The 20000-nt window shown below is 42.7% G+C and overlaps 1 protein-coding gene across 11 annotated transcripts in view; it reads left to right on the top strand.

The window, feature by feature from the left end:
• LOC112245979 (focal adhesion kinase 1) overlaps positions 1–20000 on the top strand; it is a 203041-nt gene that overhangs the window by 76371 nt on the left and 106670 nt on the right. For 6 of the 11 annotated variants that reach the window (XM_042295172.1, XM_042295171.1, XM_042295173.1 and 3 more), the window contains exons 1-2: positions 1265–1917; positions 17197–17435. In XM_042295172.1, coding sequence (XP_042151106.1) covers positions 1839–1917; positions 17197–17435 — 318 coding nt within the window. In that variant the 5' untranslated portion in view covers positions 1265–1838. Of the gene's footprint in view, positions 1–1247; positions 1918–17196; positions 17436–20000 lie in introns of those variants that run through there. The other 5 variants (XM_042295177.1, XM_042295174.1, XM_042295179.1 and 2 more) reach the window with 4 other exon arrangements.

The following is a 20000-nucleotide window of genomic DNA, read 5'->3' as shown; positions in this document are numbered from 1 at the left end:
AGTTGGAGAGAGGGAGAGAGTTGGAGGGAGTTGAGGGAGTTAGAGGGAGGGAGTTTGAGAGAGTTGAGGGAGGAGGGAGAGAGTTGGAGAGAGTTGGAGAGAGTTGGAGGGAGAGAGTTGGAGGGAGGGAGAGAGTTAGAGGGAGGGAGTGTTGGAGAGAGTTTTAGAGAGTTAGAGAGTTGGAGAGAGTTAGATGGAGGGAGAGAGTTGGAAAGAGTTGGAAAGTTGGAGAGAGTTAGAGAGTTGGAGAGAGTTAGAGAGTTGGAGAGAGTTGGAGAGAGTTGGAAAGAGTTGGAGAGTTGGAGAGAGTTGGAAAGAGTTGGAGAGAGTTGGAGGGAGGGAGAGAGTTGGAGAGAGTTGGAAAGAGTTGGAGAGAGTTGGAGGGAGGGAGAGAGTTGGAGAGAGTTAGAGGGAGGGAGAGAGTTGGAGAGTTGGAAAGAGTTGGAGAGAGTTGGAGAGAGTTGGAGAGAGGGGAGAGAGTTGGAGAGAGTTGGAGAGAGTTGGAGAGAGTTGGAGAGAGTTGGAGAGAGTTAGAGGGAGGGAGAGAGTTGGAGAGTTGGAAAGAGTTAGAGGAGAGGGAGAGAGTTGGAGAGAGTTAGAGGGAGGGAGAGTTAGAGGGAGGGAGAGAGTTAGAGGGAGGGAGAGAGTTGAGAGGGAGAGAGTTGGAGAGAGTTGCAGAGAGGGAGCAGAGAGTTAGAGGGAGGGAGTTGAGAGAGGGAGGGAGAGAGTTGAGGGAGGGAGAGAGTTAGAGGGAGGGAGAGAGTTGGAGGGAGGGAGAGAGTTGGAGGGAGGGAGAGAGTTGGAGAGAGTTGGAGAGAGTTGGAGAGAGTTGGAGAGGGAGTTGGAGGGAGGGAGAGAGTTGGAGAGAGTTGGAGGGAGAGTTGGAGAGAGTTGGAGGGAGAGAGTTGGAGGGAGAGTTGGAGAGAGTTGGAGAGAGTTGGAGAGAGTTGGAGGGAGAGAGTTGGAGAGAGTTGGAGGGAGAGAGTTAGAGAGTTGGAGAGAGTTGGAGGGAGAGTTGGAGGGAGGGAGTTGGAGAGAGTTGGAGGGAGGGAGAGAGTTGGAGAGAGTTGGAGAGAGTTGGAGAGAGTTAGAGGGAGGGAGTTAGAGAGTTGGAGAGAGTTAGAGGGAGGGAGTTGGAGAGAGTTGGAGTGAGGGAGAGAGTTGGAGAGAGTTGGAGGGAGAGAGTTGGAGGGAGAGTTGGAGGGAGAGTTGGAGAGAGTTGGAGGGAGAGAGTTGGAGGGAGAGAGTTAGAGAGTTGGAGAGAGTTAGAGGGAGGGAGAGAGTTGGAGAGAGTTAGAGGAAGGGAGAGAGTTAGAGGCATTCCCCACCCTACAGCTGTCAACAACCCCCTCACTGTCTGGCATAGCTCCCTCTCAGCCATGCTGAACTTGTTTACAACTACAACTTGCCAATCAGCAGGCTCGAAGTCCCCTCAACTACACCAGAGAGCCAATGAGAATGCTCACCACTTATCCAGTCATATGATGCCTCTGATAAGAGTAAGTCTCTTGATCCAGCGTGTCTCCCACATACTTGGGATTTGGATAACATGGGAATGATATGAGACTAAGGCACAACAACAAAGCAACTCGGGGGAATCTCAGGATGAGTCATTCCCGGTGCTCAGAGTGGCAGGGAGCATTGTGATAACCAGGATGTGACGCAACGTCAGCTGGGAGAGTCCGGGACGTGTGTGTTTGTGGTTTTCAGCTACGGATAGAAAAGCCAATGAGCATTAGCGGAGCCTCAGTCTCTGTGTAAGCTCTGGGGAGAGTTGCTGGAGTCTAGGAGTGTGTCAGAGCGTGTGTGTGCGTGGAGGAATCTCTTCTACTTGTCCAATGTATGCAGATGGGTACGGATGTCTCTCTCCACACCACTCCAGGGTGACATGCGCCTGCTGGCCCTTTCTGATTGGAGGTAGGAATTGGACAGGGTATCAATTGGGGTACAGAGAAAATAAAGAACGAAAGAGAAAAGGGGACAGAAAAGAGAGGAAGGTGAAGAGAGAAAGGAGAGGAAGGAGAAGAGAGGAAGGAGAGGAAGGAGAAGAGAGAAAGGAGAGGAAGGAGAAGAGAGAAAGAGAGGAAGGAGAGAGAAGGAGAAGAAGAAAAGAGAGAGGAAGGAGAAGAGAGAAAGGAGAGGAAGGAGAAGAGAGAAAAGAGAGAAGGAGAAGAGAGAAAGGAGAGGAAGGAGAAGAGAGAAAAGAGAAGGAGAGGAGAAGAGAGAAAAGAGGAAGGAGAAGAGAGAAGAAGAGAGAAAGAGAGAAGGAGAAGAGAGAAGGAGAAGAGAGAAAGGAGAGGAAGGAGAAGAGAGAAAAGAGAGGAAGGAGAAGAGAGAAAGGAGAGGAAGGAGAAGAGAGAAAAGAGAGGAAGGAGAGGAGAGGAAGGAGAAGAGAGAAAAGAGAGGAAGGAGAAGAGAGAAGGAGAAGAGAGAAGAAGGAAATGCGGACAGAAAATAGAGAAAGAAAGGGCGCCTGAAAAAAGAGAGGTTCTCAGGTGACATAGTTGCTTGTGTGTCGGTCTTAGGTTTCCAGTTTGTTTGCGTTTTCAAATGTTATCCGACTGTATAATTGTTAGATGGGATCAATTAAATTGGTTGTTGTTTTCATGGTGGCTGTTGCCTTCATGTAAGGACGTTGTTGCTCTCTTTACTCTGTATTAGATGGAGGTCTGCTACTGTATGCATTTCACTGTGTGAATGTGAGGTTTCCCTCCCTGGTCCAGGGCTGTGTGTGATTGGCGTGATTGGCTGGGTTTGATGTAGTGCAGCTCAGGGAGGTTATGGGCCGTGTTTATGAGAAGCACAAGCTGGGCCCGTACAACTGCTGTTGTCATGACTACATAGCTACCTCTTACCTGATCATTAGTTATTATGCATTATCAGATACAGTGACATGGGGATTGTGACCAGTATGACATCCTATAAGCATACTTTATTCTGAGACTGGGGTAGTGTGGATAGGATTCAACTGGCTGGGGTAGTGTGGATATGATTCAACTGGCTGGGGTAGTGTAGATAGGATTCAACTGGCTGGGGTAGTGTAGATAGGATTCAACTGGCTGGTGTAGTGTAGATAGGATTCAACTGGCTGGGGTAGTGTAGATAGGATTCAACTGGCTGGTGTAGTGTAGATATGATTCAACTGGCTGGGGTAGTGTAGATAGGATTCAACTGGCTGGTGTAGTGTAGATATGATTCAACTGGCTGGGGTAGTGTAGATAGGATTCAACTGGCTGGGGTAGTGTGGATATGATTCAACTGGCTGGGGTAGTGTAGATAGGATTCAACTGGCTGGGGTAGTGTGGATATGATTCAACTGGCTGGGGTAGTGTAGATAGGATTCAACTGGCTGGGGTAGTGTAGATAGGATTCAACTGGCTGGGGTAGTGTAGATATGATTCAACTGGCTGGGGTAGTGTAGATATGATTCAACTGGCTGGGGTAGTGTAGATAGGATTCAACTGGCTGGGGTAGTGTAGATAGGATTCAACTGGCTGGGGTAGTGTAGATAGGATTCAACTGGCTGGGGTAGTGTAGATAGGATTCAACTGGCTGGGGTAGTGTGGATAGGATTCAACTGGCTGGTGTAGTGTGGATATGATTCAACTGGCTGGGGTAGTGTAGATAGGATTCAACTGGCTGGGGTAGTGTAGATAGGATTCAACTGGCTGGGGTAGTGTAGATAGGATTCAACTGGCTGGGGTAGTGTAGATAGGATTCAACTGGCTGGGGTAGTGTAGATAGGATTCAACTGGCTGGGGTAGTGTAGATAGGATTCAACTGGCTGGGGTAGTGTAGATAGGATTCAACTGGCTGGGGTAGTGTAGATAGGATTCAACTGGCTGGGGTAGTGTATATAGGATTCAACTGGCTGGGGTAGTGTAGATAGGATTCAACTGGCTGGGGTAGTGTAGATAGGATTCAACTGGCTGGGGTAGTGTAGATAGGATTCAACTGGCTGGTGTAGTGTAGATAGGATTCAACAACAGAAAACAACTACCCACAAAACCCATGTGGGCAAGAGCTACCTAAGTATGGTTCTCAATCAGAGACAACGACAGACAGCTGTCCCTGATTGAGAACCATACCCGGCCAAAAATAAAGAAATACAAAAACATAGAAAAAATTACATAGAACGCCCACCCTAGTCACTCCCTGGCCTAACCAAAATAGAGAATAAAAAGCCTCTCTATGGCCAGGGCGTGACAATCAGTAGGAAAATAACTTTGAAGTCCTTCCTGTAACTCTTTGTTTTCTACCAACAAAAGGGTTCATGATCTGTTGAAGGATGTAATGAAATGTAAACACAGTTTGGACACCGCGCAGGAGCTAAAGGGTGCAAATGTCACCAGCCAGACCGCATTCAAAACCATGTCTGAGGATTTCGCAATGTTCCTAACACTTGACAAGCACTCTTCCCAAAGGAGACTACCTCGAAAACCAATCAAGGCACAATGACATTTTAATTGATGGAATTGAGGATGTAAAGACTGAAACTCGGCATGACACAGAAGTCAAGGTCAAGAAACTCCTGGCAGATCATCACAAACTGGATCCTAAACTGATGGAGATGGAGAGGAGATCAACTCCACCTGGATCCTAAACTGATGAAGAGGGCCAGATTAACTCAAACTGGATCCTAAACTGATGGAGATGGAGAGGGCCAGATCAACTCAAACTGGATCCTAAACTATTGGAGATGGAGAGGGCCAGATCAACTCAAACTGGATCCTAAACTGATGGAGATGGAGAGGAGATCAACTCAAACTGGATCCTAAACTGATGAAGAGGGAGAGGAGATCAACTCAAACTGGATCCTAAACTGATGAAGAGGGCCAGATTAACTCAAACTGGATCCTAAAGAGGGCCAGATTAACTCAAACTGGATCCTAAACTGATGGAGAGGGCCAGATCAACTCAAACTGGATCCCAAACTCATGGAGATGGAGAGGGCCAGATCAACTCAAACTGGATCCTAAACTCATGGAGATGGAGAGGGCCAGATCAACTCAAACTGGATCCTAAACTCATGGAGAGGGAGAGGGCGCATAGCAATGGCACTTTCTTCCCCAATAGATTACCCAGATCTATAGTGGTGAAACTGCTGAGGTTCAAAGACAAGGAGGGGATTCTCAGGAGAACCAAGTGCCTGAAGGGGACCAAAATCTTCATCAATTTAGACTTCACCGAAAAGGTAAACATCAAAAGAAAGGAACTGCTGCCACGACTAATTCAAGAACAGAAGAAAGGTAACATCGCATACCTGAAGTATGATCAGCTGGTCGTTCACCACGCCTCTTGTAGGCCTATGGCAAGTGACTCCGCTATTATAGTCAACTGACTCACACACACACACCCACACACACACATAGACAGACACACATATTTATTCTACTTTGTTCATGTGTTTCACCTAGCCTCGTGACCTAAAACACACACTGTTCTTATAGTCTTCAGTGGTGTTATGAGGACTGTGTCAATGTGGCTTCCATAGGATGTGCACCCCATTGATCAAACTAACACCAAATGTGTGGTTGTATTGGACATGTGAGGCATGCATTTCTGTTTCCTTTCCACTCTATGGATGATTCCCACTGTGTATCTCTCTTAGTTGGGCAGGATATCAACCCTGATAACATGGTCTTTAACCTGTTAGATATTAATGAAGCCAAGGATATCAACCCTGATAACATGGTCTTTAACCTGTTAGATATTAATGAAACCAAGGATATCAACCCTGATAACATGGTCTTTAACCTGTTAGATATTAATGAAGCCAAGGATATCAACCCTGATAACATGGTCTTTAACCTGTTAGATATTAATGAAACCAAGGATATCAACCCTGATAACATGGTCTTTAACCTGTTAGATATTAATGAAACCAAGGATATCAACCCTGATAACATGGTCTTTAAGCTGTTAGCTATTAATGAAGCCAAGGATAGCAACCCTGATATCATGGTCTTTAACCTGTTAGATATTAATGAAGCCAAGGATATCAACCCTGATATCATGGTCTTTAACCTGTTAGATATTAATGAAGCCAAGGATATCAACCCTGATAACATGGTCTTTAACCTGTTAGATATTAATGAAGCCAAGGATATCAACCCTGATAACATGGTCTTTAACCTGTTAGATATTAATGAAGCCAAGGATATCAACTCTGATATCATGGTCTTTAACCTGTTAGATATTAATGAAGCCAAGGATATCAACCCTGATAACATGGTCTTTAACCTGTTAGATATTAATGAAACCAAGGATATCAACCCTAATAACATGGTCTTTAACCTGTTAGATATTAATGAAGCCAAGGATATCAACCCTGATAACATGGTCTTTAAGCTGTTAGATATTAATGAAACCAAGGATATCAACCCTGATAACATGGTCTTTAAGCTGTTAGATATTAATGAAACCAAGGATATCAACCCTGATAACATGGTCTTTAACCTGTTAGATATTAATGAAGCCAAGGATATCAACCCTGATAACATGGTCTTTAAGCTGTTAGATATTAATGAAACCAAGGATATCAACCCTGATAACATGGTCTTTAACCTGTTAGATATTAATGAAGCCAAGGATATCAACCCTGATAACATGGTCTTTAAGCTGTTAGATATTAATGAAACCAAGGATATCAACCCTGATAACATGGTCTTTAACCCGTTAGATATTAATGAAGCCAAGGATATCAACCCTGATAACATGGTCTTTAACCCGTTAGATATTAATGAAGCCAAGGATATCAACCCTGATAACATGGTCTTTAACCTGTTAGATATTAATGAAGCCAAGGATATCAACCCTGATAACATGGTCTTTAACCCGTTAGATATTAATGAAGCCAAGGATATCAACCCTGATAACATGGTCTTTAAGCTGTTAGATATTAATGAAACCAAGGATATCAACCCTGATAACATGGTCTTTAACCTGTTAGATATTAATGAAGCCAAGGATATCAACCCAAATAACATGGTCTTTAACCCGTTAGATATTAATGAAGCCAACAATAAATATAATGATTGTGTTGATCCAGATTCAAATTTCCTGAAATTTACCGGAGATGAGTCTATCACTTGTGATTACTATAATGGTAAAACTTCTTTGGGATAGGGGGTGGTATTTTCACGTCTGGATGAATAGCATGTCCAAAGTAAACTGCATGTTTCTCAGGCCCAGAAGCTAGGATGTGCATATAATTGGTAGATATAGATAGAAAACACTCCAACGTTTCTAAAACTGTTAAAGTCACGCTTGTGAGTATAACAGAACTTATTTGCCTGGCGAAACACCGAGGACAAACCATCCAGGATTTGTTTTTGAGATGACTGTGTTTTCAATTGGATTTCTATGGGATACTAGATTTATGAGGCATCTGGTTGCAGTTCCTATGGCTTCCGCTAGATGTCAACAGTCTTTAGAAATTGGTTGATGTTTTTCCTTTGAGTAATGAAGAAGTAGCCCTTTCCTTTCTGGGTGTCGAGCCAAGTGGACTGTTTTGTTTGGGGCGCACAACCTGGAACTCGCTCCACTTTCACTTTATCCGCTATTGACCACAGTATATTCCATCTTAAATTTGATTGATTATTTACGTTTTAGGATACCTAAGGATGGATTAGGAAAGTTGTTTGAAATGTTTGGACAAAGTTTACAGGTAACTTATTAGATCATTTGTAGTCATGTTGGGCGAGTTGGAACCGGTGTTTTTCTGAATCACTCGCCAAATAAATGGACATTTTGGGGATCTAACGAAGGAATTAAAAGGACCATTTGTGATGTTTTATGGGACATATTGGAGTGCCAACAGAAGAAGATCTTCAAAGGTAAGACATGAATTATATCGTTATTCCTGAGTTTTGTGTCGTGCCTGGCTGGTTGAAAAATATTTGTCATGCATTTGTATGATGGGTCGCTTTCCAGATAATCGCATGGTTTGCTTTCGCCGTAAAGCCTTTTTGAAATCTGACACTGTGGCTGGATTACCAAGAAGTTAAACTTAATTTTGGTGTATTATTTAATTTGAATTTGGCACTCTGCCATTTCACCGGATGTTGTCAAATCGTTCCCGCTAACGGGATTTGATCCATAAGAAGTTAAATTGCTTATCTAATTCCAAAACAAGCTAATTTTCAACCTTTTTTTAAACATTTGCATTCTTCCTAAAAAAATCACGACCACCTTGTTCATTATCTGTCTTCTCTCAGTCATGAATGTTCCATTGTTGCCCTTTCAGAAACATGGTTGACTGAAGAGAGAACCACGCTTTATGACATGTCTCCTTATAATGCTGTTCACCACTGTAGAACATCAAGAGTGGGAGGAGGAGCATCCATTTTTCTTCATAACTGTTTAAGAGAGGACGTCGGACTTACATCTGATAACATTGATGTTGAATCTCTTTTCATAGAAATGCCCTCCTGTAACTTTTGTGGTAAATAAAGTGGTAATTGGAATTATCTATCGGCCACCCAAGTCTGACATTGGTAGTTTCATTAATATTCTTGCATCACACTTGGATTTGATTAATAATGAAGCTAAAATTACTTTTCTATTGGGTGATCACAACAAACTTATTTAAAAGTGAGAACCACTCACTGACGTCTGACTTGTTGAATACTTTATACTCCAGCTATCTGTGTCCCCTCATCTATAAGACCACAGAGTGACCAGTTCACCTGTATCCCCTCAGCTATAAGCCCACAGACTGACCAGTTCACCTGTATCCCCTCATCTATAAGACCACAGACTGACCAGTTCACCTGTATCCCCTCATCTATAAGCCCACAGAGTGACCAGTTCACCTGTATCCCCTCATCTATAAGCCCACAGACTGACCAGTTCACCTGTATCCCCTCATCTATAAGACCACAGACTGACCAGTTCACCTGTGTCCCCTCATCTATAAGCCCACAGACTGACCAGTTCACCTGTATCCCCTCATCTATAAGCCCACAGACTGACCAGTTCACCTGTATCCCCTCATCTATAAGCCCACAGACTGACCAGTTCACCTGTGTCCCCTCATCTATAAGCCCACAGACTGACCAGTTCACCTGTATCCCCTCATCTATAAGCCCACAGACTGACCAGTTTACCTGTGTCCCCTCATCTATAAGCCCACAGACTGACCAGTTCACCTGTTCCCCTCATCTATAAGCCCACAGACTGACCAGTTCACCTGTATCCCCTCATCTATAAGACCACAGACTGACCAGTTCACCTGTGTCCCCTCATCTATAAGCCCACAGACTGACCAGTTCACCTGTATCCCCTCATCTATAAGCCCACAGACTGACCAGTTCACCTGTATCCCCTCATCTATAAGCCCACAGACTGACCAGTTCACCTGTATCCCCTCATCTATAAGCCCACAGACTGACCAGTTCACCTGTGTCCCCTCATCTATAAGCCCACAGACTGACCAGTTCACCTGTGTCCCCTCATCTATAAGCCCACAGAGTGACCAGTTCACCTGTATCCCCTCAGCTATAAGCCCACAGAGTGACCAGTTCACCTGTATCCCCTCATCTATAAGTCCACAGAGTGACCAGTTCACCTGTATCCCCTCATCTATAAGCCTACAGACTGACCAGTTCACCTGTATCCCCTCATCTATAAGCCCACAGACTGACCAGTCCACCCTTATTGATCATATGTTGACAAATGATTTGAATAATGTGGCTAATATAGCTATGGTTTATACGGACATTGGTGACCACTTTCTAATTGTCTAATTGTCACTTGTCTTTTGCAACTAGAAATGAACAGATGGGAAAAGTTAATAGCATTACATTTAACAAAAGCGCTTTAAGATGTTGATTTGATGATATTTCATGGGATTTTTTTAATAATCAGGCCGATATGGAGTCTGTTTACCAGACTTTTCGCACATCTTTCAATTCTGTATTTCACCACTGCTTTCCCTTAGTTAAGTCACGTAAGAGAACAGCAGAAGGTTTCTGGAAACCTCAGTTTACAACTGGTCTCAAAATATTCAGTTACATTTTTTTTTTTTTTAATTTCTCACAAATTCCTCTCCCCTGAATTTAGCAAATTACAAAAAGTTTGACAATATATTTACTCACCTACCTATATCCCCACAGGTATATTTTCCTAACAAATTCCAAGAATCTGTCACGCCCTGACCTTAGAGAGCCGTTTTATTTCTCTATTTGGTTAGGTCAGGGTGTGATGTGGGGTGGGCATTCTATGTTTTGTTTTCTAGGTTTCTTTATTTCTATGTTTTGGCCTGGTATGGTTCTCAATCAGGGACAGCTGTCTATCGTTGTCTCCGATTGGGAATCATACTTAGGTAGCCCTTTTTCCCTCCTTTCAGTGTGGGTAGTTAACTTTGTTTGTGGCACTTAGCCCTGTAAGCTTCACGGTTGTTTTGTTGGCGACATTTTAAAAGAAAAGAAAATGTATGCTCACCACGCTGCACTTTGGTCTGCTTCCAACAACACCCGTGACAGAATCCTTATAAAGTCAACAAGAAAAATAATCTATCAACTGTTGGAAAAGGCATCTACAACTATTTCATCTCAATGTATTGTTGGAAATAAGACCTATAATGACCCTGATGTTATTTCATGTGAATTTAATAACCTTTTTTGTGAATGTGGGTTCATCTCTGTCAAAGAAAATAGAGAAACAATAATGAATACTCTCTTGGCATCTATTTAGATTTATCCAAAGCGTTTGACACAGTTGATCATGAAATATTACATTCTAAATTGCATAATTACGTTTTTCATGATTATACATATCATTTGTGATATAGTTATGTTTATGATAGAGAACCATTTGTTTATGCAAACGTCTGTGCATCTACCAGGGCCAAGATATCCTGTGGTGTCCCACAAGGTTCGGTAATTAGACCTTAATTCCTAATCTATATCAATGACTTAGCTGCTCTGTCTTCTACTGTACCTCCCATTCTCTTAGCTGATGATACCAATTAGATTTTATCACATAAGAATTTTTATTCACTGGTTAATGAATCCAACTCAGTATGGCCAAATTTTCTGAATGGTTCCAGATAAACAAATTATCTTTAAATGTAACTTTATTGCATTCACTAGTAAGAATAATACATATTGTATCCCAAAAAAATTAGCCAGAATCTCAATTGGTGGGAATGAAATTGAACAAGTCATGCCTAGTAGATTCCTCTGAGGTCTAATTGATGAAACGTTATCCTGGAAAGATCATAATACATTTGTCTGCAGCAAAGTGATGAAATCTGGTATCATCAGAAAGGTTAGTCGTTTGGTTTAATTACCAATTATGCACTTTTATCCACAAATAGTCATATCTCCCAGACAGTTTACCTAAACCCTTCAATGGATTCTTCCAGGTTAATTCTGAAATCCATCTATATAACACAAGACACTGTGATAACCTTCACCCTCCCTACTCCCACACCTCACATAGTCAATTCTCTATCAGAGACAGAGGTACCATACTCTGGAATTCTTATCTTCACATTGCCAAACATCATCATCCCTCAACAACTTCAAGCGAAGACGGGGGGTCAGCCTGATGAACCAAACTACTCAGTAATCTCCTCCATGTAGACTGGGGGTCAGCCTGATGAACCAAACTACTCAGTAATCTCCTCCATGAAGACTGGGGGTCAGCCTGATGAACCAAACTACTCAGTAATCTCCTCCATGAAGACTGGAGGTCAGCCTGATGAACCAAAGTACTCAGTAATCTCCTCCATGAAGACTGGAGGTCAGCCTGATGAACCAAACTACTCAGTAATCTCCTCCATGAAGACTGGGGGTCAGCCTGATGAACCAAACTACTCAGTAATCTTCTTGAAGACTGGGGGTCAGCCTGATGAACCAAACTACTCAGTAATCTCCATGAAGACTGGAGGTCAGCCTGATGAACCAAACTACTCAGTAATCTCCTCCATGAAGACTGGAGGTCAGCCTGATGAACCAAACTACTCAGTAATCTCCTCCATGAAGACTGGAGGTCAGCCTGATGAACCAAACTACTCAGTAATCTCCTCCATGAAGACTGGAGGTCAGCCTGATGAACCAAACTACTCAGTAATCTCCTCCATATAGCCTAATTATTGCACACATGCACACACACATTTAGACAAAATAAATACTATTTGTTTTTTTCGTGATTACTTATACATTTATTTATACATTTTAGAATTAGTAGGTTTGGGTGTCTGTTTTAACAAACCTTTTTTTATTTAGGTACTTACAGTGGTGTAGTGTGGTGTGGTGTGTAGTGTAGTAAAGTAAGCCTTGGGCTTCCAACCTGCACAGATTTTTTTATGTGTATTGTTGTTTAATACTTGTTTTCTTTGGTGCAAATAAATTCAACTTAAAGTATAATATTTGATCTTCTGGCCGGCAACCCTCCCCCTCCATCCCCAGTGCTAACTACCTTTCTCTCTGTGACAAGCTGAATGTGTGTGTGACCGGTCTGTCCTGCGACACCTCACCACAGGGGCGTGTTCTGTCCTCCTGTTCCCTGGATGTAGACCATCATCTAATGCCTGTTAATAACATGGACAAACAGAACACACTGTCCAGCAGCAATGTAGCAGAGATTACATCTTGTGCCCCATATTGCTCACACACACACACACACACACAGTACACACACACACACACAGTCCACACACACACATGCGTCCACACACACACCCACCCTGGCCCCTGGGGAGAGAGAGAGGCTCAGCTTAGTGTGTGTTGGTTTGATACTAGCCAGGCATCTGACAGCCCAGCCCTGTGTGTGTACCCTGTCTGAAGTAACAGGCCAGACCCCAGCTCAGACCTGTGTGTACCCTGTCTGAAGTAACAGGCCAGACCCCAGCTCAGACCTGTGTGTACCCTGTCTGAAGTAACAGGCCAGACCTCAGCTCAGACCTGTGTGTCTGTGTGTACCCTGTCTGAAGTAACAGGCCAGACCCCAGCTCAGACCTGTGTGTACCCTGTCTGAAGTAACAGGCCAGACCCCAGCTCAGACCTGTGTGTACCCTGTCTGAAGTAACAGGCCAGACCCCAGCTCAGACCTGTGTGTACCCTGTCTGAAGTAACAGGCCAGACCCCAGCTCAGACCTGTGTGTCTGTGTGTACCCTGTCTGAAGTAACAGGCCAGACCCCAGCTCAGACCTGTGTGTCTGTGTCCCTGTCTGAAGTAACAGGCCAGACCCCAGCTCAGACCTGTGTGCCCTGTCTGAAGTAATAGGCCAGACCCCAGCTCAGCCCTGTGTGTCTGTGTGTACCCTGTCTGAAGTAACAGGCCAGACCTCAGCTCAGACCTGTGTGTCTGTGTGTACCCTGTCTGAAGTAACAGGCCAGACCCCAGCTCAGACCTGTGTGTACCCTGTCTGAAGTAACAGGCCAGACCCCAGCTCAGACCTGTGTGTACCCTGTCTGAAGTAACAGGCCAGACCCAGCTCAGACCTGTGTGTACCCTGTCTGAAGTAACAGGCCAGACCCCAGCTCAGACCTGTGTGTCTGTGTGTTGTCTGAAGTAACAGGCCAGACCCCAGCTCAGACCTGTGTGTCTGTGTGTATCCTGTTTGAAGTAACAGGCCAGACCCCAGCTCAGACCTGTGTGTCTGTGTGTACCCTGTCTGAAGTAACAGGCCAGACCCCAGCTCAGGCCTGTGTGTACCCTGTCTGAAGTAACAGGCCAGACCCCAGCTCAGACCTGTGTGTCTGTGTGTACCCTGTCTGAAGTAACAGGCCAGACCCCAGCTCAGACCTGTGTGTCTGTGTGTACCCTGTCTGAAGTAACAGGCCAGACCCCAGCTCAGACCTGTGTGTCTGTGTGTACCCTGTCTGAAGTAACAGGCCAGACCCCGGCTCAGACCTGTGTGTACCCTGTCTGAAGTAACAGGCCAGACCCCAGCTCAGACCTGTGTGTACCCTGTCTGAAGTAACAGGCCAGACCCCAGCTCAGACCGGGAGATTAACTGATTAAAAAGAGCAGTTTCAGTCAGTACTGCAGTGCACACTGTCTGTGACTTACTGTTGCCTCGCGCCTTTGGCTCTGTGGACGCCAGGATGAAAAAAATATAAGCAGTGCACTTAAAGCTAGTGCCCCTGCTGTTTTCGTACTGTAGCCAGTGCTGTGGTGCAATGCCCACCGTCCGTTCTCAAATGGACTGCTGCCAATCCTTGTATCCATTACAGTCCATTTAAATGTATTAAGAAAACATATTTTAACTCTGCAGCTCTCTTTAAAGCTCACATGCTAAACCTTGTATCTGTGGCATTTCATTGGAGGCCAAATCCAGTAGAAGTCTCCTGTTTTCCATCGACCGGTGCTTAGTCACTATGTGGGTGCACTCTCACTTCTACCAGGGGAGGTTATTTTGGGCTTTTCCAGCCACATAGAGGGAACAGAACTGCTGACACAAGCTGAATGCACATGTAGTATATTCCCCCAACAGCTCCACACTAGTTGTAGTATATTCCCCCAACAGCTCCACACTAGTTGTAGTATATTCCCCCAACAGCTCCACACTAGTTGTAGTATATTCCCCCAACAGCTCCACACTAGTTGTAGTATATTCCCCCAACAGCTCCACACTAGTTGTAGTACATTCCCCCAACAGCTCCACACTAGTTGTAGTATATTCCCCAACAGCTCCACACTAGTTGTAGTATATTCCCCCAACAGCTCCACACTAGTTGTAGTATAATCCCCCAACAGCTCCACACTAGTTGTAGTATATTCCCCCAACAGCTCCACACCAGTTGAAGTACATTCCCCCAACAGCTCCACACCAGTTGAAGTACATTCCCCCAACAGCTCCACACTAGTTGTAGTACATTCCCCCAACAGCTCCACACTAGTTGTAGTATATTCCCCAACAGCTCCACACTAGTTGTAGTATATTCCCCCAACAGCTCCACACTAGTTGTATTATATTCCCCCAACAGCTCCACACTAGTTGTAGTACATTCCCCCAACAGCTCCACACTAGTTGTAGTATATTCCCCCAACAGCTCCACACTAGTTGTAGTATATTCCCCCAACAGCTCCACACCAGTTGAAGTACAGTACCAGTCAAAAGTTTAGACACACCTACTCTTTCAAGGGTTTTTCTTTATTTTTTACTATTTTCTATATTGTAGAATAAAAGGTGTGCCTTGTTAAAAGTTAAATTGTTATAGTGAGATGTGGTGTGTCAGGTAATTCTGTTATTATAGTGAGATGTGGTGTGTCAGGTAATTATGTTATTATAGTGAGTAATGTGGTGTGTCAGGTAATTCTGTTATTATAGTGAGATGTGGTGTGTCAGGTAATTCTGTTATTATAGTGAGTAATGTGGTGTGTCAGGTAATTCTGTTATTATAGTGAGATGTGGTGTGTCAGGTAATTCTGTTATTATAGTGAGATGTGGTGTGTCAGATAATTATGTTATTATCGTCAGGTAATTCTGTTATTATAGTGAGTAATGTGGTGTGTCAGGTAATTATGTTATTATAGTGAGTAATGTGGTGTGTCAGGTAATTCTGTTATTATCGTGAGATGGGGTGTGTCAGATAATTATGTTATTATCGGTGTCAGGTAATTCTGTTATTATAGTGAGTAATGTGGTGTGTCAGGTAATTATGTTATTATAGTGAGTAATGTGGTGTGTCAGGTAATTCTGTTATTATCGTGAGTAATGTGGTGTGTCAGGTAATTCTGTTATTATAGTGAGTAATGTGGTGTGTCAGGTAATTATGTTATTATAGTGAGTAATGTGGTGTGTCAGGTAATTCTGTTATTATAGTGAGATGTGGTGTGTCAGATAATTATGTTATTATCGTGTGTCAGGTAATTCTGTTATTATAGTGAGTAATGGTGTGTCAGGTAATTATGTTATTATAGTGAGTAATGTGGTGTGTCAGGTAATTCTGTTATTATAGTGAGTAATGTGGTGTGTCAGGTAATTCTGTTATTATAGTGAGTAATGTGGTGTGTCAGGTAATTATGTTATTATAGTGAGAATGTGGTGTGTCAGGTAATTCTGTTATTATAGTGAGAAGTGGTGTGTCAGGTAATTCTGTTATTATAGTGAGAAGTGGTGTGTCAGGTAATTATGTTATTATAGTGAGATGTGGTGTGTCAGGTAATTATGTTATTATAGTGAGATGTGGTGTGTCAGGTAATTATGTTATTATAGTGAGATGTGGTATGTCAGGTAATTATTATAGTGAGATGTGGTGTGTCAGGTAATTATTTATTATAGTGAGATGTGGTGTGTCAGGTAATTATGTTATTATAGTGAGAAGTGGTGTGTCAGGTAATTATGTTATTATAGTGAGATGTGGTGTGTCAGGTAATTATGTTATTATAGTGAGATGTGGTGTGTCAGGTAATTATGTTATTATAGTGAGATGTGGTGTGTCAGGTAATTATGTTATTATAGTGAGATGTGGTGTGTCAGGTAATTATGTTATTATAGTGAGATGTGGTGTGTCAGGTAATTATGTTATTATAGTGAGATGTGGTGTGTCAGGTAATTATGTTATTGTAGTGAGATGTGGTGTGTCAGGTAATTATGTTATTATAGTGAGATGTGGTGTGTCAGGTAATTATGTTATTATAGTGAGATGTGGTGTGTCAGGTAATTATGTTATTGTAGTGAGATGTGGTGTGTCAGGTAATTAATTATGTTATTGTAGTGAGATGTGGTGTGTCAGGTAATTATGTTATTATAGTGAGATGTGGTGTGTCAGGTAATTATGTTATTATAGTGAAATGTGGTGTGTCAGGTAATTGTTTTCCGTGGAGTTCTCTGCTCCTTTTCAGTGTGTGAGGTGTGAGGAAAGGCTGTTACACTTTATCACACCTTGCTGCATTGTGCAATATGGACCCTTTTCACACCTTCAACTTGCTGATACATTTTTCACCGTGCTGCATAATTCTATCATAATTCATTCATAAAGAAATTATTATTAGAGGCTCAGTCAAGGTTGTTGAGAGAAAATGTTGACTTCCCATGCTTTATATTTCAGGGATGATGTGTGATGTTTCTACTGTGTTCTCACCCAGTGTGTAACCATAGAATGAATATGAGTAGAACTGGGATCCCCAGTCAACGATGCCATAATGGGTGAACTGGTGGCCATTTTGACTTTCCCCATATGATTATAGCAGGAATTCTAATTCTACGGTTATTTTTTCTCTCTCTCTCACTTACAGAATATGACAGACACCTAGCGCACAGCAAAGGCATGGCGACAGCATACCTGGACCCCAACCTCAACCACGCCCTGGCTGGGGGGGCCAAGTCGCGCCTCAGCGCGGGCACAGGCACGGCCACAGAGCGAGCCCCCGGGGCTCCAGACAGGGTCCTGAAGGTCTTCCATCACTTCGAGAGCAACAGCGAGCACAGCACATGGGCCAGTAACATCCGCCATGGGGACGCCACCGATGTCAGGGTAAGACAGACGGCAAATGTCTCAACAGGGGTCACACACCCACTCAGTTGAAGTAGATGTTGCCACTAATCACAGGTCTAGGATCTGATTATCACACACGATGGAACAGCATCTGACCCTGCATCAGAACTAGAGCCAATCAGTGTAGACCCAGCTTTAACCTGCAACTCATTTTACATTTACATTTAACATTTTAGTCATTTAGCAGATGCTCTTATCCAGAGCGATTTACAGGAGCAATTAGGGTTAAGTGTCTTCCTCAAGGGCACATCAACAGATTTTTCACCTAGTCAGCTCGGAGATTCGAACCAGCGACTTTTCGCTTACTGCTGCCATGTAATGGATAATGGACCTATATATTTTTTGAGTAATATAATATTTGAGAGGTAGCAATCACCTAAATTAAAGCTAGACAGTCAGGGAAAATTTAAAATTCCAAAAACAATCCGTATTGATTTTGTTACGTTAAAGCAAATAGAACACAGCATTAGCCATGGCAAAATGTGTAGAGTTGCAGAAAATTGGCTTAAATATTCAGAAATGTCTCTACACTGCCAAGATGGGGGGGCCTGTACATTTATCAACAAAACCCTGTGTACACAGTCATGAAGAAGTGGTGTGTGTGTGTGTACCTGAATCTCCTACAAACACACACAGACTGATACCCTCACTCTTGTTTGTCTCTTGATTTTTTTTATTACCATTTTCATTATTTTATTTCACTTAGTCCTGCCTAAGATTTTCACTGTACCTAGCAATCACACCTGCATCCCTGTACATGTGACTGTAAAACACTGAATCTCTGAATCTCTCCTGCGCTGAAAGAGCATTAATCACTGACTGGATGCAGTCGTTTGGCTGTTGGAGCCCAGTGTATTGTTGTGTATAGTCATTCTCCCGAAACTGACATTTGACCCTAAAATTATTTAAAATGTTTCGCTAAATCTCCTCTTGGATCACTGAGATTAGGATCTGTACTTATCTATTTCATAATTATGTTTTTTTGATCAGATATTATGCCTTTTACCACAATTTCTACAACATTCTCATTACCTCAACAGTCCAAAAAAGTTATAAACAAATCCATTTCTATATGATTCTTTTTTACATTGCTCCCCTAATGAAAAGTCCTGAGTTAAACATAGCACTGCCATTTTTAAAAATTTAAAATGAAATTATAAAATTATAATAAAATGTAATCAAACTTTTTCACAATTTGAGCTTTTTATCCGTTTTGGTAATGAGAATGCTCAGTGAGGTAAAGGGGTTGTTTGTGGATAAGAACCTCATTCTGAAGGCATAAAAGGGAATATATTAATGTATATTAATTTAGCATTTACTACAATTACTACTCCTCTAGGTAAAGGAAAAATTGTAAGAAAATAATTTAATCTGGATGCATTTCTTTAATTCAAATTTCGGGTGAAAATATACAAAATACAGGTGCAAATGTACAAAGTATTTAAAATAAGACGCTATACATCCTCAGAATGATAGTTGATTTTTGCCGGTGCATCATGGGTTTTGTAACTCAATTTGCTACAGAAATGTTTAAAACTGGTTTCATGAGAATCATCCAGCGGCTGCTGCTGTACAGAGACTATTGATTAGTGTTGCACATCAGAGCAGTGGTTCAGCAGCCTGTTGGTTTGTCAGTAGCTATATGCTAGTGAAAGTTCAGAGCACAATCCCTAGTTGCGTTTCATATTGGAATAGCGTACTGTGATCGTTGTGTTGTTACGCTGCAACTGTCTAACTGCACTCCGACTCGATCTGCACATATTCGCTAAGGCAGAGGTCTGTGTGTGTCTTCATCAGTACGTGTTGCAGATTCTCTTTTAACTGACGTTGCAGTGCCTTAGCTCGGTCATCTTTAGTGGCAGTCAACCTAGGTCTCACATGAGGCGCACCTGAGGCCTCAAAGTTGGCTAATTACACAATACCATTCACACAGCTCATATACAGTAGGGCACACATTTAAACGTGTGAATTAGCACCCTCTGGGACCAGCCTTGTCTTTCCTCAGGTAGAGTCTTAAAAACCCTAGCCTGATCCCAGATCTGTTTGTGCTGTTTTTTTTTTTAGCTCTTACGTTCATTGTCACGCATGCCAAAGGGTTAGGCAAGACAGCACAACCAGATCTAAAACCAGGCTTTGCAAACACAAAATACATTTGAAAGAAATGTGGGTACATTTTCCCTGCCCTCACTGACAGACAGTGGTCTCAGGTGAGTGGTGGTGTGAAACTGGGAATCGATTCATGGCACCTAACTGTAGTAGTAGTAGTAGTATCAGTAGTAGTATCAGTAGTAGTAGTAGTATCAGTAGTAGTAGTAGTATCAGTAGTAGTAGTAGTAGTAGTAGTAGTAGTAGTAGCAGTAGTAGTATCAGTAGTAGTAGTAGTATCAGTAGTAGTAGTAGTAGTAGTATCAGTAGTAGTAGTAGTAGTAGTAGCAGTAGTAGTAGTAGTAGTAGCAGTAGTAGTAGCAGCATCAGTAGTAGTAGTAGTAGTAGTAGTAATATCAGTAGTAGTAGTAGTAGTAGTAGTAGTAGTAGCATAAACCC

This window comes from Oncorhynchus tshawytscha, linkage group LG13, assembly GCF_018296145.1.
Source record: "Oncorhynchus tshawytscha isolate Ot180627B linkage group LG13, Otsh_v2.0, whole genome shotgun sequence".
Lineage (NCBI taxonomy): Eukaryota > Metazoa > Chordata > Actinopteri > Salmoniformes > Salmonidae > Oncorhynchus > Oncorhynchus tshawytscha.
The sequence above is the reverse complement of the archived record's forward strand: the minus strand, read 5'-3'. Positions and strand labels throughout refer to the sequence as shown.